Source organism: Cyprinus carpio, chromosome A1 (genome assembly GCF_018340385.1).
Source record: "Cyprinus carpio isolate SPL01 chromosome A1, ASM1834038v1, whole genome shotgun sequence".
NCBI lineage: Eukaryota > Metazoa > Chordata > Actinopteri > Cypriniformes > Cyprinidae > Cyprinus > Cyprinus carpio.
Genome location: NC_056572.1, coordinates 15,290,662 through 15,313,087, shown reverse-complemented (window position 1 = coordinate 15,313,087; position 22,426 = coordinate 15,290,662). Strand labels below are relative to the sequence as shown.

At 34.5% G+C, this 22,426-nt stretch overlaps 1 protein-coding gene across 2 annotated transcripts in view; it reads right to left on the bottom strand.

Moving 5' to 3' along the window:
* Nucleotides 1-1,432: 1,432 nt before the first annotated feature.
* gart (phosphoribosylglycinamide formyltransferase) overlaps nt 1,433-22,426 on the bottom strand; it is a 153,981-nt gene continuing 132,987 nt past the window's right edge. For both annotated transcript variants that reach the window (XM_042748472.1, XM_042748419.1), the window contains exons 10-22: nt 19,251-19,419; nt 18,451-18,685; nt 17,924-18,018; nt 15,858-15,967; nt 13,479-13,677; nt 10,990-11,241; nt 10,756-10,908; nt 9,976-10,179; nt 4,911-5,063; nt 4,702-4,832; nt 3,846-3,987; nt 2,247-2,362; nt 1,433-1,953 (exon numbers count right to left, since the gene is read on the bottom strand). In XM_042748472.1, the coding sequence (XP_042604406.1) occupies nt 1,756-1,953; nt 2,247-2,362; nt 3,846-3,987; nt 4,702-4,832; nt 4,911-5,063; nt 9,976-10,179; nt 10,756-10,908; nt 10,990-11,241; nt 13,479-13,677; nt 15,858-15,967; nt 17,924-18,018; nt 18,451-18,685; nt 19,251-19,419 (2,157 nt within the window). In that variant the 3' untranslated portion in view covers nt 1,433-1,755. The remainder of the gene's footprint in view (nt 1,954-2,246; nt 2,363-3,845; nt 3,988-4,701; nt 4,833-4,910; nt 5,064-9,975; nt 10,180-10,755; nt 10,909-10,989; nt 11,242-13,478; nt 13,678-15,857; nt 15,968-17,923; nt 18,019-18,450; nt 18,686-19,250; nt 19,420-22,426) is intronic.

The window sequence follows — 22,426 nt, the reverse complement described above, 5'->3', positions numbered from 1 at the left end:
ACAAACTCCAATATGTACAGTTGTCAGACACGACTGGAACTCAAACGAGACTGGCTTCTATGTTCCTATGAAAAAAAATTAAAAATGCTGTAGGCCTATTTTTCTGCCGGACATCTTGTTCAGATACATGGCATCATGGATTCTATCAAATAACAACAGATAAAAAATCTAAACCTGACTTCTGTTAGAAATTTTATAATGAGTTGTGGTTGGATCTTCCATCAGGACAATAATCCAAAACAAACAACAAAATCAACAAAAATGTGTCACTGAGCAAAGAATGAAGCTTCCGCCATGGCCATCCAGTTCAAGACCTGAACCCTATAGAAAATGAGTGGGGTGAACTGAAAAGAAGCACCAACATGGAGCTGGGAATCTGAAGGATCTGGAGAGACTGTATGGAGGAAAGTTCTCTGATCTCGTTAGGTGATCTCCAAACTCAGGCATTATAGGTAGTGATGGGACGATTGATACAGAGGCTCCGATGCAGTTTTCAAAGTACTATTGTATCACACACTGTGCCAATGCTTGTATCAAAATGACAATACCACGTGATTGATGATGTATGAAGCTTCGAACGTCATGCAGTAGCGGAAGCTCAGGACAGCTGGTTTAAAATAAAAATAAAATCTGTGCTTCGCATGGCTCTTGTGTTTGACTTTACATTGACTTGGTTGTGTGTGTGTGTGTGTGTGTGTATACACTTATTTGGGATTGAGTAGAATGGTTTAGAATAACCTCAACACCAGACAGAAACTGAATGCACGTCACACCTCTAGTGCATTTTATCCTGTTCTATAGCTGGGGTCTCAGAGACACTGAAACAGCTCACTCAAAATATTTTTGCTACTACTCACGTCAATTATTAATTATAAATGACACTCTTGCATATTTTATATTATTGATCAATCCGTTGACTGGATTACACATGACATGAGCTGGCACAGATTAAAAACTTTTTCAAACCATCCTCTGCTCCGTGAGAGGTTTTGTCACATTTGGTGGAGAAACCAAGTCTGAACACCAGATGTCGCTAATGTGCACTGTGTTAAAAGCTTCAAGTTATGAACCGTTTTCCAGCACAATTTCAGAATTTTAGAAACTCTTGCCGTTCACCATTCTCAAGTAAAGAATTTGGACGAATTTGGACTGGTGCTCTGTTATATGTTAATGAAATTAATTAGGTGGCGTTTACAAGGTGGAGATCTGAACCATTCAGCTGTGCACAATTTCAAGATCGTTTGCGATTTAAAATCTTCACACCTGAAAGAGGCGTACCCATGTTTTTTGTGCATACGTTCGTTCTCAATCATATGCACATTTGAGAAATTATCGTAAGATCAAATGTAGAACGGTTTCTACGCAACATTTTATTAACGAGACCCCTGGTGTTCATAAAAAGAAAATGTATTAATACAAATGAGCAGTCTTGTCAGAGCAGTGCAAGTTTAATCCCAAGAGCAAATATTCATCTAGTTCTGTTACATGCAGAGAATAAAGTTCATATACGTTTTCAATAACTCTCAGGCATGAGCAAATATTCATCAACATAGAATCTGATTAATACTGTTCAGTATCCTGCAATAGAAGAGCCATTAAAAACATTCAGGTAACAATTTTTGGAAATATTTGATATGGAATGTTTGAATGAAATGAACTTTACTGTATGATTTATGTTCTCAGATCACAGTCTAGAGCTTAACTGAAGGAGGCTAAATTATATGAGTGTTGTAAGCATGATCTGTGCGTTGGTATCTATCCATGAACGCTCTGGTTCCACACGATTCGTCCGTCATCTCGCAGCTTCACCGCACCACTGCCCACCAGCTCTAGGGCTGCTGGAAAGGCACGATGCTCGGCCTCCCGGATGCGCTCTGATAGGCTGTCCTCTGTGTCAGTCACCAGGATGGGAACTGCCTCCTGAACAACAATTGCTCCTGCATCCACTTCCTCCTGTGGATTCAGAGACACGTTACACTCATGAGTGAAATTCAGTAAACCTGTTGAGCTTTGCACATAAAACAAACACTGTGGCTTGGTTAGCCAAACTGAGACAACATTAATTAAAAAAATGCCACCAGCGTTCTTATCGTTGACTAAAAGTGAAAAAAAAAAAAAAAAACCTTGAAATAAAGCAACATTTCTAATTTCTTTTTTTTAGCTTTAAGTAGTAAATTACTGAACATTATAAATTAAAATTAATTTATTATAAAATTTATAATAATAATTTAAAAAAAAAGACTGACCGCCACAAAGTGCACAGTGCATCCTGTGACTCTGACGCCGGCCTGGAGAGCCTGTTTCTGTGCGTTCACTCCTTTAAAGGACGGCAGCAGGGATGGGTGGATGTTCAGCATCTTACCTGTTTGACAGACGACAATGTCAAAAACACAACTGACAATACAATTCAAGCTTATGTTCACATCATGTTTTAATAGGTTTTGTTTCCTTCTAAAACAAATTATTTTTTTTCTTCTAAAAAAAATTTGAAGTCAAATATTATATAAAAAAATAAAATAAAAACAAAACATTTTTTTAATTTATTTGTAATTTTTTTTCCTGTCCTCAACAGTGTTATTTTACTATCATCAATATTTTAGTTTTTTAGTAGGGCTGTCGATTTAAGGCGTTAATCACGAAAAATAATGCATTACAATTTATTAACGCATTTAACGTCCCGCCCCCGATCTAGGTAGAACATCCATTTCATATAGTTGATTGGTGACGAACATGCAGTCAAATTAATATAACTATAGAATGCAGTTATATTAAATCCTGAAAGAATCAGCCATCTGAACAAACTGAATGAATGAATGACTCAATGGCTTGCTCATTACAACATTTACAGTCACTCACTGGAAGTTTTAGTTTCTTATTAAGAAAAAATAAATCCATAAATAAATAATAATTTCAGATTTCTATATTAATAAAAACAAAACAGAAAAAATATTTAATAATAATAAATCCCATTAAAGGAATAGTTCACCCAAAAATGAAACTAGTTACCCAATTAATTACCAATTTCATACCTGTATGAAACTTTATTTTTCAGAAACTACTATAAAAGAAGATATTTTGAAGATTATGAAGCCAAACTGCTTTGGTTAACATTGATATGGTCCAATGTTTATGTCGTTTAGGCCATTATAGCCAAAAAGTTTAATCATTTATATGCCGAGTCAAATAAAATGCTTCCTTTTAAAGCTGATTTTTGTGATGTCTATTTGATGCTTTTCTCATTTAACACAATAATGAGTTTACATTTTCTTTTAGGGGTGATTTCTCAGCCAAATTAGATGTGTGATTTAAATTTTTAATCAACTGACAGCCCTAGTTTTTAGTTTTATTAGTTTTTTATTAAATATTTAAATTAGATTTTATTTTTGTATTTTCCATTTTCATTTTAATTTTGGTTACGGTTATTTCTGTCATTATTATTAATTTGTTTTGTACAGCGTTACTAAATGAAAATGAGAAATGTTGCCTTGACAACAAGCTGAAATTACTTTATTTTTTAAATCTTAATTTATTTTAGTTAATATTTTATTTCAAGTGATGAAAAAGTTTTCTTTATATGGTTTTAGTTTTAGATAACTATATTAACCTTGGTCTTCAATATCGCTTGTCATCATGTTAGCATTTTATAAAACCATTTTTAACACCAGAAGTCGGTTTCGTAATTACATCATTTTGGTGGGAAATCAGCAACAATCAGAATTAGCAATTGATCGGATGAATTCTGGGGTGTTTTAATTGGTTTCTGTCACTCTAAAAATCATTCTAAATCCAATAAATCAAGTAACAGAAACCACTGAAAACGAGCTTTTCAAACCTATAACACTCACCGCTCCATTTCCTGACGAAGGGTCCCGTAAGGATTCGCATGAAACCAGCCAGACAAACCAGTTCCACCCCAAACTCCTCCAAAACTTTGTCTATGGTGCCGTCAAACTCAGCTCTGCTTCCGTACAGCTTATGATCCACAACCTGACACACAAACAACACTGCTATTTCACTAACACTGAGATACAGTTAGAGTTTTTGTTATTATTTCGCATTAATTTTTATTTGTTGATTTTCTGTTTACACTTTTAGTTCAAGTTCCAGTTTTAGTTATTTTAAGTACTTCAAGTTAAACTAAATAATGAGAAATGGTTAAAAAGTTGCTGAAGTAAAATAGGTTTGTTTTTAATATTTTATTTAACTTATTTTAAGTAACGAAAATAAACAACACCTCAACATCTGAGTGAAGTTTGGAAAAATAACTTTAGAAAGGAGCATTTTGCTAAATATATGCATTATATTGCACATTCATTAACCTGTTCATTATTTAATGCATGTTTGAATAAATCCACAGGAAAATAAGTTTTTATTTCAGCCACCGAATTGTAGTCAAAACATAATTATATAATTAAAACTTAGATATAAAAACACTATGCACAACTTTCATATTATAATTTTTTTTTATAAGTTTGTTACATCACTGAGAAATTGATAGAAAAACTATGTTAAGTGCCAATTACATTTTATTTTATATTATAATTTTTTTTTCATATATATTTCAAGTTTATATATGAATGTTGATTATTAAATAAAAGGATTATTATTATTATTTTTTTTTAAAGATGGATTTATTTTAATTGCATAAATGTAAATTTATTATTAATCTAGTTTAGGAGCATCATTATATTTCAGACAAACCCGTGTCTGAATGCCGGCCATAGACGCTCTCTTCAGCCCCATGACACCCGGTCTGTTGGAGATCACCACCACGATCTCCGCCGAACTTGACGGTTTCTTCACCTGCTCCATCAGAGCCTGCAGATTAGTTCCTGTCAAACACCAGAGCGTCAGTGTTATTGGCTTCGTTTCACTCTGCAGTCATAAGTGATTCAAAAGACGACACGCACCACTCCCAGAGATGAGAACGGCCACTCTGGTCCTCTTGCGTGTTGAGTGTTCCCCTTGAAGAGCTCCGTTCTGCAGGACACTGGTGTCCGGTGAGCGCCCCGGACTGTCCTTCAGACTCTGCTCCAGGTTTCTGATGACCACTGCTTCTGCTCCTGGACACAGGAAAATACATGAAACATCAGTCTAATGTTGGCTCATTAACATAACATTACATGTTCCTTTAGTTAAAATCAATTTGCAAAGAACGTAAATATAATGAAAACAGCAAATCTAAGCTAAGGCTCTATTGTATAATGTGTAATATGTATTGTAACACTGTAACATCTGCTTAATGAAGTACTGATTAGGTGATCATCTCAACCAAATCTTAACAAAGAAAAGTATAAAAACCACTGTTGTGGTCATCATTATCCTTTTGCAATAGGACAAACAAAAACAGTGTATTAGTACCTCAAAAGTAACTGGAATCAAATAATAACTATTGAGCATGTCAAAAGAGTTAAGTTTTGACTGAGGAAAAGAAGGGTTCAATTCTGGCAGAGGGATGCAGCCAACTCTTTGGAATGTCACTCAACAACTGTATGATGCCATCAAGTGGCCTACAAAAAGAATGGCAAATGTCAGCTGGGGTGAAGTGCATGACAAGGACGGTTCAAAACAGGCTCCTGGGGCAGAGCTGGAGTAATGCAAAACTAGAAAAAAATCCCTTCATCAATGAGAAGGAAAGAAGAGCCAGGCTGAGGTTTGCAAAAGACCATAAGGATTGGACCGTAGAGGACTAGAGTAAGGTCATCTTCTCTGATAAGTCCAATTTTCAGCTTTGCCCAACACCAGGTCGTCTAATGGTTAGATGGAGACCTGGAGAGGCCTACAACCCACAGTGTCTCACACCCACTGTCACATTTGGTGGAGGATCTGTGATGATCTGGGGGTGCTTCAGAAAGGCTGGAATCGGGCACATTCATCTTTGTGAAGGGTGCATAAATCAAGCCAATGTACAAGACTGTCCTGGAAGAAAACTTGCTTCCTTCTGCTTTGACAATGTTCCTCAACTCTTTGGGATTGTTTTTCCAGCAGGACAACTCCATGCCACACAGCCAGGTCAATCAAGGTGTGGATGGAGGAGCACCAGATCAAGACCCTGTCATGGCCAGCCCAATCTCCAGATATAAATCAAAATGTGAAGATTTGGAGTGTGGTAGAGGGGGGGGTGGATGGTCACAAGCCATCAAACAAAGCCGAACTGCTTTGAATTTTTGCCAAATATGTGATGATTCAAATGGGTTGAGATGCTAAACAAATCACGATTCATTTAGGGGTAGGAGTTTATAGGAATGTATGTCTGAGGGGAACTTACGGTCTTTAGAAAAGTTTAGATGGTATTTTTCTTTTCATCTTGCCTCTCTATAATGCATATTAAAGTTCATAAGTGCAGCGCTGCTTTGTTTACAGTGTAAACCAAGAAAACGCTTTAAGCACCACCTGCTTGCAGAGAGTGAATCTGCATCTCATTCAGCTTGTCTGCTGTTTTGGTTTCATGCAGATATTTTTTATGCATAGTTTCACAAAACTGATGTCTGACCATTCTGTTTTTGCTTCAAATTTCAAAATTATACAATCAAATTTTGATTAAAAACTACTAATGTTGCATGTATGCAGCATCTTTGTTGGCTCATGATTGAAATGCAGTGGTTGCCTCTAATTTTAAATGGAAAGACACAGCCTTATTTTGTTTATATGAAGAGCTTTATTTTATTTGTGTTATTTATATGATTTGGGGTTTGTTTTAAAATTTCAATTTAGTTTTGTTATTTACATTTACATTATATTTACATTTTGTTATTTAACAGACACTTTTATCCAAAGTGACTTACAAATGAGGACAATAGAAGCAATCAAAATCAACAAAAGAGCAACAATATGCAAGTGCTATATTAGTATATTAATATAGTTATATTTTAATTTCAAAAATAAACATGCAGCATTTTGTCCAAGCAATAATAAAAGGACACATTTCATTTATAATTTGTCTTAAATCTCATTTTGTAAAAAAAAAAAAACAATTGATTTGAATCAAATCGTGAATATAATCGAAAAGTGAATCATTACATCCATTATATATATATATATATTTATTAGGGATGTCAAATTTCGATTATTTCCATGATCGATCGTCATTTAAATTAACGTTCAATTAATCGATTAATCGTTAACCATAATGCTGCAAAATGCGTCTGTTGCAGGCACGCAGTCACCGACATGACGGGATGTGCAAAAGCCACACGCGGACACAAAACGCTTTCTCGCTTGAATTAAAGGGGTTTCAGTCTGAATAAAATGCTAGTAGCAGGATTCTAAAATAAATAGATGTGATTATGATGATTTCATAAAATGAAGAGAGATCGCCATACTTTTGAGGTCATTTTACTTTGTTGACCGTTTCCTATCCTGCACGGAGACCGCTGAACGCGCATCTTTAAATGGTTTTGTGGTGCTCGTTGTTGTATTTTAAAACACAATTGCAATGTTTTCAACTGATATTATGGAATTTAAAATAAAATTATCCCAAACTGTGGCGCGCGTGTGACTGCGCTGCACATTAAGTGAACTGCTTACATCGGTGCTGCTGCAGCAAAACACTGTTGCTCACATTAATTTGATCCTGCTGGATTCTGTCCTAGAAAATGTCAGATTTTTAAAAATTAAAAATCCGGCATACAGTGCATCAGATCGTGACAGTGCGCGCGTGCAGACGAGAACGAGCGAGCGCGGCTCTGGCTAAATTTATTTGGAGGTTATAGCTCATGCCTCATTAGGCATAAATCAAAATGTTTCCATATTCGCAATGCATTTGAATGTTAAACTTTTATTTATAATGTAAACTAGGCTTGTACTTTACATGCATTCGCATGTAGACGGAAAAGATCCTCTTCACATGAGCAAAAACGTCCTTGGCATAACAGCAGAGTGAACCGTTATACTGCGGTCTATTTAAACTGACCAGTGTAACCTTTTAAATGTTTAGTTGATTATTTTATTTTGATAATGAACATACTGTGATATGAGTTTGAATCGCTAGAATATAAGTGTGCAGCAGGCTCCGGCGCGATCGAAACAGCTGAGACATAAAAAAATAAAAATAAAAAAACCTTTTCCGCAAAAGTGTTTTCTTTCATTTGTGCACTCACAATAAAAACAGAAGATTTGTGCTCTTGTAAAATAAAGCAAACAAACAGAATGGGTTGTCATCCTTTTTTTCTTTTTCTTGTGGAGCGCAGCCACACTTCTGTTTTAAATCCGTTATCTTAATTATTGAAAGTCAGATATATTTCAAATATTAAAAAAAAAAAAAAAAAAAAAAAATGTATTGTTATTTTTATTTTGTGCCTATTACTCATATAGGCTATACATTTTCCTTAAAGCATCCCATTTTGTCCCAGGGCTTGAGAACCTGTGCCCTAGTTACTGTAGGTCCATGCAGAAACTTGTGAACTATGCTCGGCGTCACCGTTTAGTGACATCACTGAATGCGCGTGGGAAATAGTATTGTGTGTGTCAAAGCGCCTATTAATCGCTGTTTTTGAATCCAGCAATTATTTATTTACAAATTATAAGCTCTGGTTATTACAAGTGTGGTATAAAAGCTTTGTTTATTAGAGGAATAATAGGAAAATGTTAGATCGCGAGCTTGCCTCTGGATGCCGTTCGAGCCCATAGGCTTTGTTCTGGTTTGCCGGTTAGTCACGAATTTCCACAAATTCAATAACATATAGGCATTGTTTCTTTTCCTAAATCTTCACAGTCTAACCCTCCTAATTTCGCAGGTTTATTTTATTATCTTTCACTTTTAATAACCGTCGTTTTCGCATCTCTTACTGTGGTAAACATGGGAAGGGAAATTAAAGATTTCATGAATTAAGAATTCGTTCGATTTATTAATTTGTTCCCTTATTTCACTTAAATCATGGGTTATTTAGGCCAGGGAATAAAATTAATGAAACATGGACAATTGCCACAAATTAATGAGTCGTAGGAACGAATTAACAAGTTGTAGGAATGAATAGACTCCCTGTCCTGTCACTGTGTCCCGCAGCCCTGCAAAGCGCACGATATGAAACAGTTATCTGATGAAATGGAAGAACTACATTTCTATTGCTTTTTATGTTGAAGAACTTTTATGTTGTTTCTATTTGAATGTACTTTAAAGTTTAAATCACATTAAAAGCTTAATTTGTACATTGTGAATGAATGTTGATGCTTTTATATACCGTGACCGTCACTCACAGCCGCTCGCACGTGTTCTGCGCATGAGCCGCACGCAGTCCAACATTAAATCGGTTAACCGACCATCGACAGCCTTAATCGACTGCATCTCTTATCGACAATTAATCGATCATCGATTAATCGTTGACATCCCTAATATATGTATATATATATATATATATATATATATATATATATATATATATATATATATATATATATATATATATATATATATATATATATATATAGAGTCTATAGTAATGAAAATTATTCATATATATTACCAGAACATTAATGAGAGATCAGTGCTTAATTTAAGGAAACATCAAAATCTTATACAAAAAAATTGCAATGAAAAAATCATAATAGTTTGAAAAACAGGCTTCATACAAAATATTATTTATCCTCATTTTCTTTTTACCCATCTATATACAGCATTACTGAATGTAGGTGAATGTCTCATTGGGATGTTTGTGAGCAAGTAAATTTTTTTTATTTTTTTGCATTACAGTAAAGAGTTTTTTTGGCAAAAAAATTGCTTTTTAAACTCAAAGCACTTGTGCTTAAAATGCGATGAAATAATCAAAATAGGAATTTTTAAAAAGGCCAAAAATATCTTATTAGTCTGGGAGTAAAATGTCCTTACACACACACACACAAAAAAAAAATCCATAAAATTGTAATGCATCTTCTAAAAAAAAACAATCTATTTTTTTTTTTTAATGCACTCACTATTTTTAGTGTGAAATATGACTGATATATAAAGCAGCAGTGAATGTGGGTGTTTGTGTGTCTCACCGGGTTGTTTGTTGGTGAGTGAACCCACGATCCAGGCCTCCTCCTGGGCCTGCAGCAGTCGCAGGACACGCTGCACGTCCTGTTTGCTGACCACCAGCACGGCACCCAGACCACAGTTAAACGTGCGGCTCATCTCCTCCTCTGACAGGCCTCCCTCCCTCTGCAGCCATGAGAACACAGCCGGTATCCTCCAGCGGGACGCATCTAAAACACAGGTCAACAATGCTGCTGGGAAACTTTTATCATTTAAATTATTTAAGTATTAACATACTCCCCAGTCAAGTACTGTTCTAACATAAAAATAAATAAATAAATAAAACATAAGAAGAACAGAGAAAGGAATTATAAAAGTATACAAATAACATATTTTAGACGTATTTTTAAAGGATCAGAATAAATGATTTTGATTGTTTTAATTCCACTGTAAAAAAAAAAAAATCATTTCATAAGCTTCATTTCAAATTTATTCACAAACAGCATATATCAGTCACTGAGAGCAAGAATATTAATTATATTAGTTCAAAATAAATTCAGTGATCAATATTTTATTTTGTGTATTGTATTTTTTATTATTGTTTAAAAATATATATATTATTTAATTTTCTATTATTGTTGTATCATTTTTATTTAAAATTTACAGCAAACTGTGACTGCAAACAGCATATATCAATCACAAAAAACAAGAGTATATCATCTTAATGTTGATTTTGATTTAGAGCCATGTTTCTAGCAAGCTCTTTCTAATTGAATACTCAGAATTAATATCCAGATGTTGCTCACCCAAGTCCACTGCCAGTTCTGGTGGAAGAATGCGAGGAATATTCTCCAAAAGCCCGCCTCCAGTTATGTGGGCGTAGGCCTTCACGGCTCCGCTGCGTAGGATTGGCTGAAGCAGGCGGCTGTAGATCTTGGTGGGAGTGAGCAGAACTTCACCCAAAGCACGGCACAGATGTGAGGACGTAACAAACACAGCTCTGGTACTAAAGCAGCCGAGATTCTTTCACACTAACATACCGATATTCTGTCCAGGCTGTCCAAACGGAGCAGGTGAGCTGTACTGTAGGCCGGACCGCTCCAGGATCTTGCGTACAAGGCTGAAGCCGTTGCTGTGAAGCCCAGAAGAGGCGACACCAATGAGCAAGTCACCCTCCATGATGTCCTTCAGTCTGGGCAGGACAGCCCCTCGCTCCACGGCCCCGACACAGAAGCCCGCCAGATCGTAATCATTGGGGCCGTAAACACCTGGCATCTCCGCCGTCTCGCCTCCTGAACAAATACACATGCAACCATTGTATAATAAATAAATACATAAATATGTATCATGTTGAGGACTCATTTTTGTACACAAAATCAAAATATAGTGCTATTTTGATTGTTTTAATTAAATTTTATAGCAAAATAAATAATAATAATAACAGTAGTTGTAGTAGTGATTATATTCTCATGATGAAATTAGCTGCAAAAAATGCATTTAAAATCAGTATTAAAATTAAATACAAATAAGTGAAATAACAGAATAAATAAAATAAAGTGTTGATTGTTTTAATTTATTGTAAAAAGTATACATTAAATGACAGTGTATATAAAATATATAAATTAAATATCATATTTAGTAGTAATTTTTTATCTTAGATCAGAATAAAATTATTTAATTTAGTAAAAAATTACACATTATTTTAATTTATTTGATGAAAAGTGACTTAAGAGAAGAGTGAGTTTCACCATCTGAATAAACACACACAAAACAATATTAATATTTGAAGCTAAAAAAAAACTATTTTGAAAATGTGGATTTTTTGAAAATTCAGGCTGTGAATTTTTAACTACTCCTAGGAAAATCATGCAATTCATAACTTTGTCTTCATGATGCCAAAACATTTAGGATACTAAATTGCAAATGTTTTTTGATTCTTGAATGGTGTTGCCATGGCGAACGATTAAATTAATGATATAAAAGGCAAATGTTAATTTTCTTTGAAGTGCATTGTCCAAATTTCTTTTTTCATACAGAGGACAAGTCATTCTGAGGAAACATGATAAGTTTCTGTGAGGGACGTGTTCCGCCAAACTTTAATAAAGCCTAAACTCTTCCTCTGCACTTTTTTCGGTCAAGTGTGTTAATGGGGACATTTTCAAGGGCCAGTGTGAACAAATCTACATTTAAATTAAAAGAGACAAGACAGTCACAACGTTTTGGATACGTTTTATTCGTATCTAAAAAGATGTGAACATTACAGAGTGCTCAACACTCTCATGCAGTGAATGTTTCATTCATACTCGAAGTCGGAGGGCGCTCTCGCACAGAAAGTTCAAGATGGACTCATAGAAGTAGTAATTACTTTTGAAGTGCCAGGAAATCCCTAATATGAGCTGTGTTCGAAATGGCATACTAACATACTGCTTACTGCCTACTGCCCAGTATACAGTGTATACTGCCTAATATTTTTTTAAGAATAGTGTGTGAAACAGTATACAATAAGCAACTAAATGTTTCAGAGTAGTACGCTAGTGTTGTCACATGGCAAACACTGAATCTTAATTCAGCACAGCTGTCGAGGGTGTTACCTTACAAATAAACATGCTAACCATTCTTTTTACAAAGACTTGTTAATAAGGGTTCGTAGTAGTAAACAATGCTATATTGCCCAATTAAACTCATTTCATAATTAACTTTACACATTGAACAGAACTGAATCAACACTGAGCTGTCTTTAACAGAACAACATTATTTTCTTTTTGACAGTTGAAAAAGTGATATTCTAGTTATGCTAAGTGCAAATAATGATACATTTTGTTAGTAATAGGCTAAGTGTAAATAGTAGTTAGGTGGCAGATATTTATACTTCAGTACTGTAGTACATTATAAAACAATTTATAATAACATATTGAGTGTAAATTATCATATTTATTAATATCATTAAATGGATGCCGCCTTATTGGGACAATAAAGCCCTCCAACTACCGCTTACCATACCCAATAACACTGTATTATTAGGTGCTTTATTTCCACTTTTCAAATATTTCCTTTATTAAATTTATTAAAAATAAATGCCTTTCCGATCTGAAATGTGATGGGAAAAGGGGAAGAACGAGTTTGGCAAAAAGCAGATTTGCACTGGGTTCGATCAATTACTAAATATGATAAAGATGGAACATAATGACGGCAACCTTTTCGGCATGACGTGCCATTTTTAATTTTGGCACATCAAAAAATTATATATTTCTATAATTTAACAAATCGTGACAAACTGCATATACATATGTTGTTTAGCATTATTATGTGTAAGTAACGTAAATCAATGGCAACATGATGAGTCTACAAGCCTAAATCACAATGAGAGCAAAACAAAAAAAGTGAAGACGCTGTTTTTTTTTTTTTTTCATTTAATTGTACAAATAATTTTCCATGTATCCTTTTTAAAGAAAAGAACCTTGAAGAATTGCGTTTAAGAAATCTTGGTCAAGTTTTGGTTTCCAACATGGATTTGTTCCGTGTAACTGACCTAACAGAGCACATCCAGCCATCTGACAGGCGTCTGCGATCCCACCGATGACAGAAGATGCGACTCTCACATCTAGACGGCCACAGGAGAAATAGTCGAGGAAGAAGAGTGGCTCAGCTCCTTGAGCGAGAACATCGTTCACACACATGGCCACCAGATCCTGACCCAGAGTGCTGTGGATGCCACACGCTTGAGCGATCTATGAAAAACAACAACCAAATGTGATGAAGACCAGAGGCCACATTCACAAAACATTTTAACATTTGAGAAGCTGTGGGGAGAAGCAGTGAAAGTGAAGGTCTTATTTCTTGGTTTCATTTTGAAAGGGTGTTTGTTGTGAATATTTATATGAGGTGACTTTGTTTCTACATTCTTTGTTTAGCTCACAGAAAGCTTTTAATACTGCATGGCCACCAGTGGTGGGAAATCTACTCACCCTCCGATAAAAGTTGATCTAGTTTACATATTTACGCATGTTGGATGGTACTTACCTGTTTAAAAAGCTTAAATTAAATGTTTACATGTTTTGTAAATTGTAAATGTTTGTATCTCAGGGGACATGGTGCCCATTTAGGGGTATAAATGAAGATATAAAAACATATATAGACTCTAAGATTCTGGGTTTTAGAAAATCTAATTGTAATCTTGACAAAATGCATATCGTTGGAAAGGTCTGACAGTCAAGGTTCCATATTTGGTAAATGTTTTGTAAAAGAAGTGATATTGTGACAGAAAATTATTGATTTGTGACCGAAAACTGCATCAAAACAACAACAACAAAAAAGTTTAGGTGTCACCCAGTGGATATTTTTTATATCTTTACTGTAAACAAACTTCTATAACTTTTTTTTTATACTCTTTCACTTCAGCAATAATCTGTTGTGTTTTCTTTAAAAAGAGACCAACTTTGGGGTTGTATTCTAAACCATTCAGGAATTACAACCATGTTGTAAAAAGCATTGATGAACAAGTGTTCTGCTTTCAGTGAATTTATACCCCCAAAAGGGCGATGTATCCTGGGGCATACAAACATTAAAATAAAAAATTAATGAGTCAAGTCTTATTCAAGGTAATAATCAAGGCCGACAGTGAGTGACATGACATACAGCCAAGTATGGTGACCCACACTCACAATTCGTGCTCTGCATTTAACCCATCCAAAGTGCACACACACCCGGAGTAGTGGGCAGCCATTTATGCTGCAGCGCACTGGGAGCAGTTGGGGGTTCAGGGCCTTGCTCAAGGGTATTGCTCGTGGTATTGCCGGCCCGAGACTCGAACCCACAACCTTAGGGTTAGGAGTCAAACTCTCTAACCACTAGGCCATGACTTCCCCGACCAGTAAGATGTGAAAATGAAAAAGGAAACCAAACTGGACACAAGAACAGCTGTTACTTCTTGCCCAACTTGTACATGAAAAGGAGGACATAATTATATTAAATGGAAATTTTCATGAAACATTTCTAAAATATTTACTTTCTGAGGCAGGTTGCCAGCAACAGCCCTTTTAGGATTGTTTGTGATCTGGTCTTGATTTAGCCCTTTTGACTGCCCCTAACTATTATTGTGTAGGGGTGGTTTTGGATTTATTCCATTTGTATTGGACTTGTAACCAGAAGGTCGCAGGTTCGAGTCTCGGTGCTGGCAGGAGTTGTAGGTGGGAGGGAGTGAATGAACAGCGCTCTCTTCCACCCTCAATACCCACGGCTGAAGTGCCCTTGAGCAAAGGACTGAACCCCCAGTTGCTCCCCGGGCGCTGGTTATAGCTGCCCACTGCTCCGGGTGTGTGTTCACGGTGTGTTCACTTCTCACTGCTGTGTGTGTGCACTTGGATGGGTTAAATGCAGAGCACCAATTTCGAGTATGGGTCACCATACTTGACAAATGTCACGACCTTCACTATTCACAGATTTAGGACCTGGTTATAGTACATAAACATTTTGTGAAATGCTCTTAGAGCAAAAATTTAGGAGTACTAAAATTATGACTGACATGCCCAGTTTCTACTAAATCGGCAAGTTAGGAGCTACTTTCAGCCTTAAAGGGTTACTCCACCCCAAAATGAACATTTTGTCATTAATCACTTACCCCCATGTCATTCCAAACCCGTAAAAGCTTTGTTGGTCTTCGGAACACAATTTACAGTGTCACTTACTTGGTAGTCTATGGGACAGTCTCAAGCCTCCCGATTTTCATCCAAAATATCTTGTGTTCCGAAGATGAACGAAGCTTTTACGGGTTTGGAAGGATATGGGGGTAAGTGATTATTTACAAAATTTTCATTTTAGTGTTGAGTATCCCTTTAAGATGTTTTGTGAATACAGCCCCTGCTCTAGCTCACAATGATGTTCCAGCGTTCATGAAAAGTGCTCATGATACCTTCAATTTGGTTCCCACTCCGTCCGTCCCAGACACCAGAATTGGATCCGTGAATCCTGCAGCTTTCAGATCAAAGAGTCCCGCGAACCCGCCAAGCTCTGCATTACACCCTGAACCACAGACACACACACACATAAAACAACAAACAAAACAGAAAAACAAAATCAAAATTGTACACAGATCTGATCTGGCATTGCTCAGAAAACCACACATGAAAGTTCATGATTAGTGACATGATAAACGCTCAAGTTTGAGTGTTTTTCACCCACTAAACTCTCCTCTCATCCCATTAACATGTTTGTAATCAACTTGATTGATGTTTCTAAATAAATGTGAAAAATTATAAATTAAATTAATCTCATTTCTAGGTCTCTTTTTTGTATATAAGATCAGTATATAGAGTTATTTTTACTTTTAATTTGTTAGTTTTAATTTGCAAAAAAATATTAATACATACATATAAAATTTGGCAAAGCTTGATTTAAACTGAATATATCATTTATGTAGTTTCGCCTTCTGAATAAATGTATACGCAAAGATATATTTTAACACAGACATGAATATTAGAGGGATTTAAATTGAAAATAAAATTAGTAAAATGACTATAAATCTGAAATAAAAATAACAGCTAAATAGAAAAAAAAAAAAAACCTAGTGACAAAAGCACATAAAATTTAACTATAATTGTAAATGAAAACTAGAAATATAAAGCCAATTCAAAATCTTAATAAATACTATCTGAAATAAAATAATAAAGCCAATTCAATATCTATATATATATATACTATATCTATAATATATAATAATATATATATATATATATATATATACACACACACACACACATACATATATACATACACACATACATTAATACTTGTCGCTCAAATTAGTGACATGATAAATGTTGAAATGTTTTTTGACCCAATAAAACTGCCTCTCATCCCATAAACATGCTTTAAAGTGCATGACTGTAAATGTGAATTTGTTTGTTGGTAGTCTGAGTGATGAGCTGAATGACTGTGTGGTAATCGATCGATTGATTTATTGATTGTTTATAGAGATTGAGCTTTGACCTGAGGACCACCCTGTCAGAAATCAGCCTCAAAGAACTTCACATGGTTTCTGAAAATAAATCAATTAATTAAATAACAACAGATATTGTGTTTAGGTCTCATAACATCAGTACAAAGGGTTTTTATCTTCTTGATTGTTTTAATTTGACTGTAAAAACTGTATTTTTCATCTGACAAACCAGAACAAAACTGCTCATAACAAACTCATTTACGCAGTTTTGCCTTCTGAATGAATGCACAAAAAAAAAAAAAACAATATTAATATAAATATTAGATAAAAAAATAAAAAGAAGAAAATGTAATAAATGAATAAATGAATAATCTTCACCAAAACAATATGCAAATTTACAAAAATCATTTGTTTCCAATTGATTATTCTATTTATATTTCATTGTTTCTTTTTAAAATCTGTCTCATGCTGAAATTAGCTGCAAAAAAGACTTTTGGAAATAATAAAATTAAATTAAAATTATTAAAAAACAATTACAATTAAATAACAATAAATCATGTTTGGGATATATTTTTCTCATTTTTATATACTACACCAGCATAAAGTGTTTTTTTGTTATTGTTTTTTTTTTTATTTATTGGTTTGATTTGATTGCAACTTTGCATTTTTAAATTTGACAAGGCGTGAATTTAACTCCCATAAGCATGCTTCAAAGTGCATCCAAGTGCATTCAGATTCATTTTTCCTGTTAGTAGTTTGAGTGACGTGCTGCAATGATGTGTGCTCATCGACAGCATGTTGACTGACGCATAGATTAAGCTTTGAACTCAGAAACTTAATGTTTGATGTCAGATTTAAGGTTTTTTGAATTTTTTAAAGTTGATTATATTATTAAAGTGTAAGGTGAGTTGGAATCAGCCATCAATCATCAATGAACGAGGGGACAAATTCATGAAAAAACCCTGGCGGTTATAACAACATAATGAGATGACTGTGAAAGTGGAACATCAGGCTCCTGAGAGACGAGAGAGAGGACCGACCTGGACGAGACGTGGCTTTAGCCAGAGGTTTGATTATGTCCACCAGTCTGTTCCCCGCTGCAATGTCCACACCGCTGTCCCTGTACGTCAGTCCTCTGATGGACAGAACAAAAACATGCCAACACCATTCTATGCTGTTGCTGTTCACTAAAACTATTAGAAATCATTCAGTCCCTAAAATAATGCTGAAATATAACAAAATATAACTACTGAATGAAAAACTGCTTTGGCAACTAACTGAAGTTTAGGTTGAGGAACTAAATTTACTAAAACTAAAATAAAAATGAATGCTAACTATAAATATTTGTTTAAAAAAAAAATATTGGGCTTGACTTGCAGTCAACAATACTAACTAAAGCTAGAATGCTGTATTCATGACAGTTTATTAAAAATATGCAAACAAATCAACAGAACACTGACGTCAAATGTGAATTATTCAGTAGACATCACCATTCAGATGCATAAAGTAAATGTATTGTTCTGCTATGTCTTCCAGGGTTAACAGGTTAGTGTTAGTTAGCTGTCACCTGGTGCGGGTGAGGTACGTGATGGCGTGGTGGCCGATGTCACGGCGGTAAACTGCATCAGGGTAGCTGATCACTGCCACTCCTTCATTAGCGCTGCGTAAGGCGCTCTCGAGGGTGGGCCGGACCGCTGTCACAGTCAAGACACGCCCACCATTCGTAATAACCCCGCCCCCTTCCTTAAGTGCAGTGCCTGCATGGAACACCTGAATGCCCATCTCTGACACCTGAGACAAACCTGAATAAACAGCAAATGATTAATTCACTTGACACTAATTTGACACTGAAACTGCTAAATCAAAGCCAATGTGATGTAACAGACACTTGTCATGTGGGGAATGACATCACTAAGAGAATTCCTGGTGATCCTCATAACTGTGTCCCCCCTAAAATTATCAGATCTTTTTTTTTTTTTTTTTTTTTGATAGTTAAAAAAACAAAAAAACATTTGTTAAAAAAATAATACTTCATAGTAATTATAGTTATTCTTGACTTTTTTTTTTTTACTATATTTATTTTAAAAATGATGGATTAATGGATAATAATAATAATAATAATAATAGTAATAGTAATACATGATAAATGAAAACTCCAAACCAAAAATATATACTTGTTCAAAAATAATACGTACATATTATTTAATAATATATTATAACAATTAATAATATATATATATATATTAAAAATAATAAAGCATATTAGATTAGATTAGATTAGGAGTGTCCATGTCCTTAAAATTGATAAAACTGAATTTAAGACTTTTTAAGGATGCTGATACAGATATATATTTCATGTAAACGCACCAGTGATCTCCAGTCCCTTCTTATACGAGGCCGGATATCCTCCGCTAGCCATGACCACAGTGACAGCTGCACTGTTCTCCAGCCACTGCACTGGATTTGAGCTCAGGTCCGCCTGCAGTGTGTTCTTCATCACCTCATATAAATCAGACTTCAGCAACGGCATCAGGATCTGACAGAGACATGGACAATCACAAGAAGAGTTTTGTGGAAAGACCATACCCAAATTAAACCTGTTATTGACTGATTATCTGTTTCTCCAGTGAGTGGTTAACTGAAGAATGATGTGACTGGATCACCAAGCCAAATCAAGAACTGAATCAGTACATGAATCTGTCTTTTGAATTGGTTCAGTACAATGAACCAGTAGATTTGTGTTACTCCATCTGATCTGATTACAGTGCCTTCAGGATTTCCAGTCTGAACAACACCACAGAAGATTTGGAACATAATATGTCTTTTAAATATACACATATATTGTTAAAAGTCATAATAAACAAAACAAACAAAAATGAATAATTCATAATGGTTAGAATATATTATATACAGTGCACAGCATAAATTAGAACACCTCCTCTGAAACAAATTCAGCAATTACTCACTTACTTAGAAGACACGTTAAGGTTCTTTAGAGAAAATGTTCCAGCAAGTCTGCTTGATCAATTACCAAAGAAGCTTGTCAAAATTATTCAGCACAATAAAACTTTTCTTATTGAAGTGATAAAATGTTGTATTCCAAAAATGAGTACACGCTCCAGACGGTACTAAAAACTAAATAAAAAAAATTCTGGTATACATAAGGCAAATTTTAAACAACGGGTAAGTATATTGGACCAAAACATTCAAAGAAAAGTAATTTGTTAACACCAATTTGTTAACTGCTGACAACAAATGGAACCACATGGGAGAGAACTATCAGGAGACTTATTTCATTGCACAAAAGACGACAGTGGTATAAGAGGAATACCAAACCATAGTTTTAAGTGTGAAAATATAGCAAAAGTAACAGAAATTCAAAAACAATAAACTTGTGGCCAAGCCTCTGAAATGACCAGGCCTTTACTTTAAGCTTTCATTTAGAGATGAATGACTTTTTGTTTTTGTTTTTTTGTCCTAGAAAAAGAGAAGGAGAAATACCAAGCATTTGCCTCAGAAATGGCAAGGCAATGAAAAGAGTGACTATTTATCTCACAGAGTTAGAGGCAGCCTGCAGATGTGACATGCATGGTTGTTTTCCACAGTGGTACTACTGTAGCCAAAGCTCAATACACTCATTCAGCCTTTTCCAAGGCCCATATTTACAAAATATAGACTTCTGGGAATCCATACTCTAGTCTCATGAGACCAAGTCAATCATTTCAGATCTAAAATCATTTATTTTTTGTTTTTTATTTGTGCAGTGATGTATTGAATTAAAACACTGCTGTGTGATGAAAAACAAAAACTTGAACAGAAGATGCTACACTCTCCTCATTCCCTGCGTCGCTGGGCATTTCTTTCAACATGACAATGACTATATACATGAAAATCCTTCAGTGGACATGTATTTCAGCCAATCTTAACACTCTCGAGCACCTGCGGGGGATTCTGTAGAGACGAGCTGAGCAACACTCTCCATTAGAGATCAGGGCGTTTAAGGGGGTCATCATCCAGGAGTGAAACAGGACAGATGTGACAATTTGTCATGAACTTGTACACTCAGTGCCAAGAAGGGTCAGAGCAATATACTAAAGATTATGGAGGATATACTAAGTACTAGAATATTATACATTTATTGAATTAAATCTAGGATGTACTAATTTTGGCAATTTATTATTTAAACAAAATATTTACAGATATTAATGACATATATTATGTCGTTATTATTAAGTATAAGTTTAATATATAAATTTTGCCATCTTTCCATAACCTGTATTAGTGATCATTAAGAAAATGCATCTTTTGTATTTGTTCAGAGCAACTGTACTCATTTATGCTGTGTGCACTGTATAAGAAAATTATAATAATTGTCATAATATATATTAATATATTACAAATATATTAGTATAATATTTAGAGCAATTTTAATATATATATATATATATATATATATATATATATATATATATATATATATATATATATATATATATATATATATATATATATATATATATATATATATATATACACACACACACACACACAAATATATCAAGAATAGTAATAATTGTTATATATATAGTGGGTACAGATAATAAGCACTCCCCTTTAAAATCACATTTTTAAAATAAAGGTGAACACAGTTTTTGTTTTATCCAGCTGTATTTACTCTGCAACTTATAATGTCCAAGTGAAAGATATAACCAACATGGGCCCGTTCTTCGTATGTCGCTTATTACATCCGAGATGAAATGTCACATCCAAGATGATATCATCGCGCTAATCAGGATCTTGCTAACTCAGTTCTTCGAACGCACCTGTTGTTGATGATTAGTATGGCTGGATTGAGTTATCTGAGATAATTGTGCATTCATGGGTTGGTTTAAAAGGGGCTATGTATCGATACTCGAAACCACGATCAGCAATGCAGCGATTGGCTAGCGGCAAGACAACAACATAATGACATCATATAATTTAAAGACACCCCAACGAAAAACTTGACACATTTCTGGACTTTAAGGAAACAGCCAAGCGAACAAAACTACATAAATGTTATTATAGATAAATGAAATGTGGACGTGTTTTTTTTTTTTTTTTTTTTTTTTTTTTTTTTTTTATACACAATTCCCAATTATTTATTTTCATGATTTACAATATTTGTACAGGCTTTACATTTTTATTTTAATGTAGTAATTAGCAATTCATTTAATTTTATATTTATACAGTCTTGTTATGTGACAGCATTAATGAAAGTTTCTTAAGGGTCAAGATCATGTTATCTGGATCTCCTGCATTCCATCAAGCCACTCCCATAATAGCCGTCATTACTCAAATTAATGCATGACTCTACATTATCTGTATAGCATATGTGTGAGACTCAAATACAATTATGAAGTAATAATTTTATGACGAATAAATCTTTCAAGTGAGTAAAACTGTCTGTGTCTATAGTATTAAAGACTACACAACATTATCATATTATCTTTAAATAAATTTTTAAATGATTATTTTAAATTATTGTCCCTGGATCAGTAGGA